Source organism: Nyctibius grandis, chromosome 2 (assembly GCF_013368605.1).
Source record: "Nyctibius grandis isolate bNycGra1 chromosome 2, bNycGra1.pri, whole genome shotgun sequence".
Taxonomy (NCBI): Eukaryota; Metazoa; Chordata; class Aves; order Nyctibiiformes; family Nyctibiidae; genus Nyctibius; species Nyctibius grandis.
The window spans coordinates 36,889,683-36,903,049 of NC_090659.1; the positions used below are offsets into that span (position 1 = coordinate 36,889,683).

Here is a 13,367-nt window from a genome sequence, read left to right on the forward strand (position 1 = left end):
TCAGGTGGGGTGAGCAGGAGCTGGCAATCAACAGCTGCAAATAAGGAGGCAGCCAGCATTGCTTTTAAGGTTCATCGTGACATGAAACCTTTTGCAATGCATGCAAGCTCCATTTTTTTTCCTCCCTCGCTAGACCTGTGGACACTTTGTAAGGGTTCGGTGCCCTTGCAGCCCTTACAGGGAGGGGGGCAGAGTCAGACATGCTCTGTAGCACAGTTGTTGAGCTCTTGGTGCCATTCCTTCAGGTGCAGTCTGCTTTGCAGTCACTGGTTGGTTAGCTCCCCTGTACGTGCACAGCAAATTCTCTGTAGCTGCCCAGTTTGTTTTAAGAACTGGCTGCACAAACTAGGCATGTGAATTTTTTCACTTTGAGGTTTATTATAACTATGTAAATGAGAGCCAGTGTTTTTTTACAAGGGTGAGGATGTTATTTTCTGTAGCTTGTTCTGAATAAAATGTATCTTGGTTAGTTCCCAACCTGCAGCTCATAAGGCGTTTTGCCTTCAAAACACTTCCGATGTTGTGCCACAGCTACAGGAAATAGCCTAGAACTGCAACCAGCAGGCAGAGCCCAGTGTGGTGTTGCCTGCAGGTTACTTGCTACAAACTATTGTACATGGACCAGTAGAAGTTTGCTGATCCTTTTTTTTTTTTTCCTTCTCTTAAGCCTTTCAAAACCCAGTGAGGACTTGACAGCACACCTTTTCTGATTTTAAAGTACTGGGTTTATTACTTGTCCTTTCACCACTTGGTAACTTTTCACTTGCAAGTAACTCAGTTTATGTTCGAGTGTGGGTGAAAATGCAAAAAAAACTCCTACAAAATATTTTCTTCATCAATTCACAAGTAAGAAAAAATTGATTAGATTAGACAGTATCTGCAGTCTTCATTGCAGAATTACTGCCCTATATGGTTTAAAATTAACTTTACACCAATCAGTCAAATCAGTTACATTTTGAAGTCACAGTGTGCCATTTAGATCTCAGATGACTAGCAGTTAAAGCATAGACTGTAATAATACTCTGCAATAAGTGGCAATATTAGCAAAAGGGGAAATGGCGAGAGAAGACCAAGACTTCAGTGTTTCTGTCTAAACTGCTTGTTAGTTGTCCCAGATGGTCTTTCTGGTTCCTGACCACACTGCCTTTGGAGACTTTGTGCTAGTTAAGAAACAGACAAAAAAACGGTGGTGGGAATATCACATTTGCAAAATGTGATGGGAATATCGCATTTACAAAACCAGAGTTTTTCTTTACTAGCAGTTTTTGCATACACACAGCTTGGCTACTCCGACTTCTTTTCCTATCAGCTGTTTCCTTAGCAAACTCATACTGCTGTATTACCCAGGTGGCTTTAGTGTAAGAAAAAACAGATACCCGTTAGCTGTAGAGCTCTTCGCAGAACTCATGCTCTGCTCAAGCGCTCCAAACATCAGCATGCACGTGGGGTCCAGCAACACCTTCTTAAAACCAAAAGGATTCACTGCTGGATGTGTTGTCTTGCAATAGACCAAAGAGAGGAACTAGTTCGTACATAGAGTCTCTACCTCTTGTTGGCTTGCTACTCTCCACTTAGGTATTTCTTTAGAGAAAGATTTGGGAGGAGAGGGAGAGTGGTGAGGCAACCATGAGACTAATGGAGATAAATGCAGACTTTTGCTAGATTTTCTATACAGTCATAAAAAAACATGATGGAGTGGGAGGGGGAAGGATTCATACAATTCTATTATTAACATCCAGAACTGTGTTTATTTCTTACTCTTTTAGCAATCTCAAAAATATTCTCAAAGAGCCATACAATACTGATTATTAAATAGGGTGGCAACTGGCATCTGTCACATCAGGCAACATCAGCACATCAGTTGCTACTCGATGTTAGAAATCATAGTGGGAAAGTTATCTTTAGGGAAAATAGCCAGCCTCTTTTGCGCAATGAAAGAAGCACTCAATGTGGAAGGTATTTATTGTATTTAAGTTATTTTGAATGCAGCTGCATAAAGTTGTCAATTTAGGAGAATTTTAGTTTAGATGGTAAAGAATGAGCGGTCATCTGTAGGTAGAAAAAAGAGCCAATTTGAGCAAGTTTGATTATATTGCATTAAGTTGTTAATTTTAACATTCAAAAAGCTGCCGCTCATGGGGGATTGCAGTCGGTGTGAAAAATGTTGTCAGAAAGCCAAATTCAGTGGCTTCCCTTCTCCCGTATTTCTCTGGTTTCAATTAATAGATTAGGGAAAAAAAAAGTTCTGTAACTTTTTATTGCTGTTCGCCCTGGACCAGGATTATCAAGACATGTTGCAAGGGAAATAACAGACTGACCATAAGACCCATTTCTGTAGTTTAATGTCAGGTTAAGGCTGTTTTTGGACAGTGTTTACACAACTGATTTTGGTGTGTATTGAGCACGTTTAACAGTTAAGAGAAATAGCATAACAGAAAGTACATTTACTTGTGTAGAGTGTGTATATATATGTTTGTGTAGATACGTGTATATAAATAGTATGAAATAGTATGGTTTATACATTGCACATTTTCTAGAGAAGAGGGAGTAATCAGTGAATCCTGTGTTTTGAATGATTTCTCTCTTCCTACCTTCTCCTCCTCCACCACATTCCAACATGGTCATGATTCATGTCATTGAGTTGTCCTTCAGCTAACAGAGGCTGAGCAGCAAGCTTCAGCAACTTAATTTGGGGAGGTTCTCTCCTCTGCTCTGCTACAAATCATACAACTATAATTATATATAAGCTAGCGGATCTGGCAAACAAAGCTCTGGAACTGAATATTTTAATTTGTCTGTCTCTCTTAAAACTGTGATGGCAGAAGGGTCAAGTAAGGGGTCTTACTCTTATCCAGAGCTATGAATTCAAGCCTCTCTCCAGTCATGCATCCAAAGATGCACTCTCATACAAGCTTCTCATGGGAGCCTGGACATCCAAGATGAAGAGAAAGATGGCTGGTAACATCATTTCCAGTAGCTGGTTGATTATCAAAACTAGTCTGTCTTAACCACTAACCCAATGGCACACCTAGCTTTGGGGGTCCTTTGGGATGGGTTTTGCTTTTCTTTTCTTTAATCTGATATTAGTGCATAAATATGCACCTTACAAATATGTGTGTATACATACAGATACATACATATATATCTGTATGTATACATTTATGTAAAAGAATACGTATAAAAAAAGTTAGTGAGGTATTTGTATACCTGTGAAAGAATTATGGAGAAAAAGATACAGGACAAAATAATCAGTTGAAAGCTTATTTCCGTATGAGCAAAAGTCTCAAGGTTTTGGATCCCTTCCCCACCCCTCCAATTTCTTGATTTGCCTACACCATGTGTATAGAGCATTAGTCTAGAAGAGAAATTGTAGCAAATACTGTGTGAAGTTTGTCCATCCTGTCACTAGGAAGCACAATCTATTAGTTAAATTTTGGCTCTTGGATAATATTACAGAAAGGAAAAAATCCGCACAATTTATTTTCATTTATTAATTTCTTTGAGTTATAAAAATAGTTGAAAGGAATAATACACACCAGAAATCTTTTCTCCACCCTCTTTTTGTAAATTAATTCTAGGCAGATACACTAAGCATTGCAAACATTCAGATTCTTTTCACAGTGCTCAAAGAATATTAATTTCCCTGTTTCCTTTGTTTCCACCAGGAGAGAGAAACAGAAGAAGAAGATGTCAGGTGGCTTTCAGTTATATGCCTCAAAATGAAGATGAACTGGAATTAAAAGTTGGTGACATCATTGAAGTTGTGGGAGAGGTGAGCAGATCTTTAATGGAATATACCCACATGCAGTTCTGACATATCTTGTGCATGCTAAGCTCTTAGATACAGTGTGTTTTAAGATGTAATTTAAACCAGACATTTTTCTTCTCTGGTATACTGACGTGTCTGGTTTGTGTTACTGTTGGGGGTGAGGGGATGTGGTTGGTTGCTTATGTTTGCTATTTCATGAGGGCTTTTTTCCCTGTAGCACTTCTGCTGGTTTTACTTGATCAGTTGACACTTCTGAGTTTTGTCCAGGAAAAAGCTCAAAGTTTGTGCTACAGGGCTATTGAGTTTATATCTCTGAAGAGCCAAGATTATAGCAGAAGAAGCTTTTCCCAGTTTTAGTAAGCCAGCCACAGGGAAGAATTATCTTTATGGAGTTAAACACGTTTAAGAAATTTACTTGAATCCCTCTGGAGTTCAGCCATGACATTCACCTTTTGTCATCTTTGCCTGCAAATTTTAACAATTTCGTTTTAGTCTAATTAGTTTAAAAACTAACAAACAAAAAAAAACCCAAACAAAAAAAAAAAAACACAAATTCTTTAGGGACTCAAGATGCACTTATTTTGGGTGGAAATGGATGTGGAAAATTAATGCACATCTCTTAGAAGGACTGGGAACAAATTATGAAAGCTTGGACAGAGGTACAGAAATTTTCTTTGCATGGGTGAATCTGGTTGCAGGATCAAGGAATGCTGTTTGCTCCCAATACCTTCAGTTTAGTTTCATTAGAGATTTTAGAAAGATCTTCTTGAGCTTAATAGCATGAGGACCAAAAGTCAAAATACTAACATGAATCCTACATGCATTCAAACTCATTTAGTCTTTATTTACGTAGCTTTAAAAAAATCTAAGATCCTAGTCTGCTCAAGCAGCCAATAAAAGGTGTGTTTCAGCTTGTATCATTTATTTGTAGGATTTTTTTCCCTGTGACTCAGCAGCTAATAAGTCAACATTTATTTTCTTGTCAAGGATATATGCTTAGTTTTCTTTTTCTTGCATCTGTCACTTAAGAAATCAGTTCTAAAAGAATTTAAATTCTACTGCAATCTACATGACATTCATCATTTTCTTATGAGAGATTAAATTCTCACATCTGAATGTAAGAAGCTTAGTGATCACTGGTTTTCCTTTAACCTAGCTGCACATGCCAGCTCTGCACATTCTTCTTCCTGGAATCAGACATGATGTGTCGCTTAACTAACCTTATTCTGCCTGTGAGCAGAATTGTAATGGGGGATGTCAAGGTTATAAGATATTTAAGAGCATAGTTTGAAGACAGTGTAAACCTGATATTATAACGAGTTTCATGGCAGCACATGAGCTGTTTTCATTGTGCAATTTGAAGTATGTTTGACCTCACATGGCCACACAAATATCTTCCGCCAGTTGCCCTACTTAAAACTTTTAAGTCTGTGTCTTTCAAGAGTAAAGTGATGGAATAAAACCCCTTCCTAGTATCCAGCCAAAAAATTAACTCTACTGACTGAATTGTATGATTAAATAATTTAGATGAGACACTAGACTTCTCTTACAAAATGCATCTCTTCTTATAAATTTGAACAACTTACTTACAAATAACATTTATTTAAATCCAAATGAGACTGAAAATGTTTGCATTAAAATTGAAAGATGTAGAACTATGAAAGTGAAACATTCCTGTACTTGTATGTGTGTGCTTATAGTTAAGGGCATGTTTTTTGAAACCCACTTGGATTGCCGATTAGAGACTTTGTAGTCTTAAACTCATAATTGTACCTTGAATTGCTACTGTTAAAGAAAGCATAGACAACAGTTCTAAGATTTAAGAAAATATATTGTCTAGGGCTGCTTTTTTCTTTGGCAGTCCTTACGAAATACCCTGTTCTGTCAGCTACTGAAACATAAGCTCTGCCTCAGGCCGCATCTGTTGCATTCATGCGATCCAGGACATTGTCTGACTCTTCTGGATGGAACTAGATCAGGTGGTGGAAGAGAGAAAATGAAGGAATTTAAAGAAAAAATTCTCAGCACCTCAGGAAGTGTTGTTGTGTGACCTTTATTTTCTGTCATGGTTGATACCAAGCAGTTGGTGTTGAATACTTGCTGTTTTACTTCCTCTTCTGCCTTTATCATAGTAGAGTTAATTCCTCGAAAAAATAGGGCAGAATTTTTCTTTTGAAACAGGAACTTTAGTTGATATAGAAAGCTGCACCAACCAATGTACTGATTTCATTGTTTACCCTTCTGCTTGTAGGTAATACTGCATAAAGAGTTATTGCATTGAAATAGGATTCACGGTGTTTATGTCATTATATGATGCTCCTTATTTCAAATGATAAATGTTTGATGTGAGGGACTTACTGTTTAAAAAATACGTCTTTCTCAGTTGTGAAAATGGAGATTTGTTTGCAATGGCCAAAATCATGCTGTGTTATTGTACAAAAAACCCCAAAACAACGGCAAAAAAAACCCTCCCACATAGGCGACAATTGGAGGCAATTCTTGCAAAATATCAATTTTGTTTATCATTACTCAAGATGAAAAACTGGATGATAGTATCTTCAGCATTATTTACAGTGGTTCAGTGGGTAATTGAAACATTAATGGTCATTCACTTTCCATTTCCAGTTGCTCCTTTCTCTTACCCCGTCTTTTTATTCATGAGTAGAAGGTCTCAGATTCCCACAGGTAGTATTTTATTGTGTCCTCCTAAGGAAATTGCATCAGTGGAATTAATTGGTTTTAAATTGACTTAGATTAATATTTTCAAATCTCTGTGGATTTCTGTTTAGTTGAAAATAAATTGATTCCTAACTGACTTACGGCAAACTAAGATATTCTTTAGACTGAAATACTGTCTATATATCTTTATGTGGGTATTTATCAAAAAATGTGTTTAAAATATCTCTTATGGTTGACAACTCATTAAACTTTTCCTGTTCCAAAGAAAAGCTGGTTCCTGTTGTACTGTGCTAATTTGGCTTCATCCTTAAAGCAATGGATTCTGCTCCTCCTTGAACCCCTTGAACATCACTGCCTCCAGCAAAGGGTTGGCAGAAGGGAATGCAAGTCTGCTTCTCAGCTGCCTCCATCAGTGCCCAAGCGTGTTTCCCCAGACCCTCAGTGAAAATGGGTTACACCGATATTATAAGGTGACATGCTGAGGATGAGCATCTTCCCTACTCCCACCTCTGCTTTAGGGTCCTAACCAACACCTGGGGTGTAGTAGCATCTAAAGCTGCCCCAGATCCTTCTTCCTGGTGCCAACAGATTGACTAAGATACTTTTTGAAAGGGTTTTTATGTCTGTGGTAGTGGTAGAAACTATTGGAAATTCCTGTTGTGGCAGAAGTGGTTTGGGGCTGTACAGTGGATTGAAACAACAGCAACAGCAAGTGTGAGTTTTGAGATGCTAGGCTTGTCACCAGATAGATATCCTTGGAGGCTGTATATGTTCAGAATTCACAGTTCCTTCCTATTTGTTCTAAATAGTTAGAAATTAATTATTATAAGATGAAACATTCATCACAATAGATAAAATACTTGTTAAACTAGAGGTTTCCATAACTACATGAACACTGATACCCATGAGACGTTAATTAAGAGACTTAAATTAAAAGTACATTTGAAACTCACAAGAGAAGACTTTTCATCGTTGTTTACGTTCACGTTTAATGTGTGATTGATAGCTTTTAGCTTGTCATTTTCCTAGCTCATTAGCTGTAACTCTAATTACAGTTGTCCCAAAATACAACTGTAACTAATTGTCTTATTAAATGCAGATATCTGAATTCTAATTATGTTCCACCCTTAGACTTTCATGGGATGCCAGACAATGAACCTGTAGCATCAGAGTAAGGACATCTGGCATGTCATTCAACAGTTCTGAGCCTGCTTTCATTTGGGATTATTCTGTTGTTGTGCTGCTACGTACCTTGTGGCCTCATCCTGATGAGAAGTCAGCTTTTTGGCGATGTGTAGTGCATGGAGTTAAGCTCACAACTAAGTCTTTGACTGAGACATGCTGTAATACCACTGAGCTTATTCTTTGACTTTTAGTTAACATTGCCGTATATTACATGATCAAATCCTATAAGTAACTCATTTGAAATTGTAAAAATGCAGACTGAATTTCTACAAATTGGTTGCTCCTTTTGGGCAAGGTTGGTGGGTTTTTTTTGTTGTTGTTGTTGTTGTTGTTGTTATGAGATAAAGTGGTTCAACCCATTTCCAAGAACAGGATAAACACTGGGGATTGAGCTGGACTTTCCTTACAGTAACTTACTTTGACAGCTGTAGAGTTGAAAGGGGAATATTTAGTAGTGGCAAGGGGATGGTCTGTGCCACAAGTAAAGAACTGTATAATACTGCAAGAAAACAGCTGGGAATGAATGCTGGGGTTCCACGTCCCTCAGTTACTTTTCTGTGAAATGCTGTGGTAAGGTTTTTTTCCTGATCCTCTTCCAACAGGTGGTTCACAAGAACTTCTATGACTACTGGTTGCTAGTTCATGTGGTAGGAGGCTTTTTTGTGGAAATAAGGGTGCAAATACCTCTGACTCTTCATAGGGTCATTCCAGTTCTATGTGATTCCTGTTTCTGTCTCTCAGTTTCTTACTTAGAAGGTGATGTTAAAAAAAAACAACAAAAACCCAAACCACAAAAAAAACAAATGAAAAAAATCCCAAAGCACATTTTGACACTGTAAAATAAGGAAACTCTGAAGCTGAAAAGATCCCCTAATACAAGGTACTTCTGCAGTTTTTAATTCTTCCCTTCTGCACCAGAGTTATCAAACAGCTTCCAGATGTGATGTAGCAGAAGCCCAAGGGCTGGTTGATGTCTCATGGGTATGACTGCCTCTGAACGCACTCCCAGAATAAGCCGTCAAGTGGCACTGTAGACACCATCTTCTGTTGAGGTCTTGCTTTCAAAATTTATTTTCCCATTGGCAGTGAATAGGATTTGTTTATTTTACCTCTTGGGAGTCTATGTTTTTAATTTCCTTTCAACATATGATTGCTTTTGTCCTTCAAGCTCAAGATCTTCCATTAGAATTTATAAAATAAGGGAGTTTTTTTCCTTTGCTTTTTGTGCTCTAGTTTTCTCTAAGCAAAAGAAAATTTGTTGACCTTGGGCTTCTCTCCTTCCTGTTGCCTGCCTCTGGCATTGCTTTTATTCCTGGGACTGTGTTTTAGTTTTAATAGCCCAGAAAGACTGTTGTGATCCAGGGAGACTTTCTTCCACCTGAAACCTTTCATGACTCACTCTCCCTTGTTTGCCCTAGCTGAGCTGTAAGTTGTCTTCCATCCTTAGGCAAAGCTACAGGTTGTAGAAAAGCTTGTGGAACAGGCAAATAGGAGTTCATTGGAAACACACTTTAGGTCAGCAATTCCAAATAGCTGAACATTTTAATCATTTAACAACTTGAGCCTATGAATTATATAGGAAGGTGTAAGCAAGCAGCTGTGGCAATCCTAGATAGTCTGGCAAGCAACTGCTGATAGTTCGCCTCAGCATTTCCTGCTCTTTTTGGGTATCCCATCCTGGAGTTACAGGGATGGCTGCCCAGGTCCCTCAAGGGAACGTGCTTCTAGGTGTGTAGCAACAAGGTTTACTGCACTGCAGGTCAGGCTGATGCTCCCTCTGATACTTCTTTCTTTAAAAGGGGATGTTGCAGATTGTATTGGCCATGAAGAGAAAGCCTAAAGAAAATTAAAAGTAACGTTCCTTCACTTTTGGAATATCTTAATTTTGAAGTCCTAGTGACCTACTGAAGTAGTTTTGTTTTCTTTGGTTGCTTTACAGTTACGGAATAAAACTGCATTCTCAGTCTGACACAGAACTATTCTGTTTGCGTGAAGGCTTGAACTGTGCTCGTATTATTTTCTTTTTTCTTTTTTTTTTTCTTTTTGTACTTTAAACATGGAAATAGGCTGATTTCAATAAATTTTTGTTGATTTCTAAGCAGCTTAATGTTCTAGCATCTGTATACCCTTTTGAGAACTTCTTCTTTGCGTGTCTGAGTGTCTCACCCATATAATTACCTGTTATTTTCCTGTCTGTCCACTTCAATGGTATCTATTTTGTGCATTTTATTATTATTTCTTATTTATGTTATTATTTGTAAGTAAAATTAACTACTACAACTCTTACTGTCTTTCTAGTCTGTGTTGTTATTGTGTGCTAGGATGTCACAGTTTGATGAAACACTCACTTTCCAACAAAGTAAAACAGTATATTTTGAATTATTTTCATCTGTATTTGGTTTATAGTTTCCAAAAAACTCATTGACATCAAAAAAGTCTCTACTGAATGAGTAATTCAATGAAAAACAAAATAAAAATATTCTTTCTTCATTGAAAATGCAAAAAAACCCCAAAGCCCAATGATGCTGGAGGAACATTTGAATGTTGCGTAATTATCTAGATTAAATTTCCCTTTAAACCCCAAAGGCAAGGCTTCTTAATGGGATGCATTTCTCTAGAGATGATGCACCATTCTTTGCTGATGCTGTAGCTCTTCTCTCATTCAATCACATCCAGGCATTGGACTGCATATAGCTGTCTGCTGTTGCATCTGTCCCTGCCCCACGCATGGCATTGACTGAGTTGCAGTTGGGTGCATGTGTTGTTACCTCCCTAAATATATGAAGTGGAGTAATGAAGTATCTTCAGTCACTTTCCTGGATGTTGTTGCTTTTCAAATGTGGTGTGACAGCAGTACTGGCAGCCTAGGGGCTGGCAAGATAAGGACGTGCCGTGCCTCTCCGAAAGGCAGTGAACATATAACACATTGAAAACACATCTTGAAAATACCTCTAGCTGCAGTCACTTACATTTGGCAGATTGGAAGGATTCTTCTACTAACTTCAAACCAAAAACTTCATTTTCAGGCTGAACTTACAGTTGACTTGTAGGTTATTATGAATAGTAGAACTTCTTTTCTGGCATAGGGACATGGACTACTGAATGAAATCCTCCTCTTTTTAGTTCGTTTGGTTCAGCACATGAATGCTGGGCATAAATCAGGACCTATATGTATAAATCCTGAAAGCACTTTGTTATAATAGTATAGTAACAAATTTTATTGAGTGCTTGTACCTCCAGATGGATTACCCTCATGAATAATGGATTTTCATTTGTAAGGTTTTATTGGCTGGGAATTATTGTGACATTTCAAACCATATGGCAATGGATTGCCCCAATTTGGGATAACTAAATCCTGAGGGTATTTTAGTGTCTTCTTTATTGTCCAGATTAATATCTAGATGGTGTGTTTTGAGGCTTAAAAGTATGTAGCATGTAGCGATAGTGTTTAAAGATACTTAAAACTTTGATGCTTTTGATGAAAATTTCCTAATAAGTCTTTGGGAGGCCCAGTTTGACCTGAACCTCTGGCATCTTGCTAACATCATTCTGCACTTTCTTGTGGAAAAAAATCTGGGTTTTGCCTTAGATTTTTCTGAATTTGTAAAATTTTTGAATATGACATGGTATTTTCGGGTAATTCATTCTTGTATCAGCTAGAAAACTTGTAATAAGCTAATGAATGCTGTGAGTATATTCACATCCAATTTAGATTTACCTGTCTAAAGATGTTCATGTATGGATCTGAATTTTGTGTTTTTCTCTATACACGTACATACACATCCATACATAAACACGCCACGTAAAGAAACTGTGAAGTTTTACCCTGGAAGAAGTAAGCAGAAGAAAATTATTTGAGGTAAAGATGGAACTGAGTGATGTTGGTCACCTTTTTTTCTGTCAAGTGATTTTCAGTGTCTTGTAAAGCAGGGTTCTTAGGAACCTGTGATTAATCTTCTGGTCAATCAGCTAATGCAGTTATGGTTTAATGTTTAGCTCTAATCGATAGAGCCATCTGGGAATAGTGCATTAGAAAAAATGAAATATTTGGTAACTCAAAGTGTCTTGGCCATGTTGTGTATTTTCTATATAATGGTATATAATATATAGGTATTTAAGAATATAATTTATAGGGTGTACTAAGTGTTGTGGGTCATGCCATTTCAGTTTTCCATGTAGTTTTAAATTTGTCTGGAGAGAACAAAAGCAAATATTACCTTTGAGAAACTTTAAGACTATCATGTGAAAAACCTGCACCCCACTGAAGTCATCTACCCTCTGAAGTAGCAGCAAGATAATAGCCATATTCCCAAAGTTGTGCTTGACCTCACTGATACTACTGATGCATTTTAAAAAAAAAAAAAAAAAGCCTTGTCATGGACAGGTCCTGAGATTAAATGAAAGTAGCTGTGCTGATCTGAACTGCTTCAAAATTAAAACAAAAAATCAACCCAGGAGGACAAGAAATGTGCTAAAAAGGATGAAGATGGAGAGGAAGCACGGGAAACACTCCTAGAGTAACAACAATTTGCTTTGTAGTAAAACTGTACATGTAGCTAAGTTGAAATAAATTCAACCATTCCTCTATAGTTTGAGGAAATATTTGTTTGTGTTATATGATTAAATGTGTTAAATAACAGGTTTGTTTTCAAAGAACCTAAGATGTTCATGGATAAGTGATACAAACCAGACTTTTTTCCTATATTAATTAACTAGTACCATTTAAGATGTGGGGTTTGTTTTTTAACAGTAAATGTGCGCACCCTCAACTTGTAAAGTTAACTTTCTATTTTCATGATTTTGGTTGTGGGGGCAGGAAAGAGATGGGTCAAATATTGTTGGAGACTGATGTGTCACAGACTGACACTGTCCTCCTCTGTTAGCTTTTTAGTGAATAGACAGTGTCTGACAAATGAAAATTATTTATCTGTCAAGGGTATGTTTAGCTGATGCATATAATAAGTAATTTCTGTCTGTCTCATTATAACCTAAAGGCATCTCATTTCTGAGAGCTGTCATTTCACTGCCTGACACGGCCATTCAATCCTGAATGGGTTATACAGGAGAGAGTTTGTCATTTTAAAGTGATACTCTCTCTTGGAATTGAGCTAGGAAGTGTCTCTCCTCCCTCTGACCACATCATTATTATGCATTTCAGTAGCTCTTTCTAAGTCTAGAGTCAAATATGCACTAGTACTATTCTTTGTTCTCCGTAGAGTTCTTAGGTTAACACATTAATGATGTAGCAACACTCTTAATTTTTAAGATAGAGAATTTTTTATTTTGATGGGGAAGGCAGGAATATTCACATGATTTATATTAAGATACCTAGTTGAGATGCTCTGAATAGCCCTTTGCAGGCATTTCTCTTTCACCATTGTCTGCTTAGGGAACTTAAACTCTTATAATCTGTAAATCATGTACGTTAAGAAGATGGTCGTAAATAGGAGTACAGTGTGCGCGGCAAATTTAGTGATTGAACTGAGATCCATAAAAATTGAAATGTGGAAACACTGTGTGCTCTGTAGTTGTTCTTTTATCCTTTTATTTAATGCTTGTCCATGCTTCTGACTGCTGTCAGCGCTGCTGACATTTACAGATGGGTGCATGCATCTTTCTTATTAAAAAAAAAGAGAGATATGTTCTGGCTTGGAGCCTGTGCCATGTGCTCCTTATACCTGAAATTAATACAAACTGCTCAAAATCATTACTGTCATTGTTAATGAAAAACATA

The 13,367-nt window shown here is 37.3% G+C and overlaps 1 protein-coding gene across 4 annotated transcripts in view; it reads left to right on the top strand.

Moving 5' to 3' along the window:
* SH3KBP1 (SH3 domain containing kinase binding protein 1) overlaps positions 1-13,367 on the top strand; it is a 244,603-nt gene that overhangs the window by 122,613 nt on the left and 108,623 nt on the right. For all 4 annotated transcript variants that reach the window (XM_068425085.1, XM_068425084.1, XM_068425086.1 and 1 more), the window contains one exon: positions 3,666-3,772. In XM_068425085.1, the coding sequence (XP_068281186.1) occupies positions 3,666-3,772 (107 nt within the window). The remainder of the gene's footprint in view (positions 1-3,665; positions 3,773-13,367) is intronic.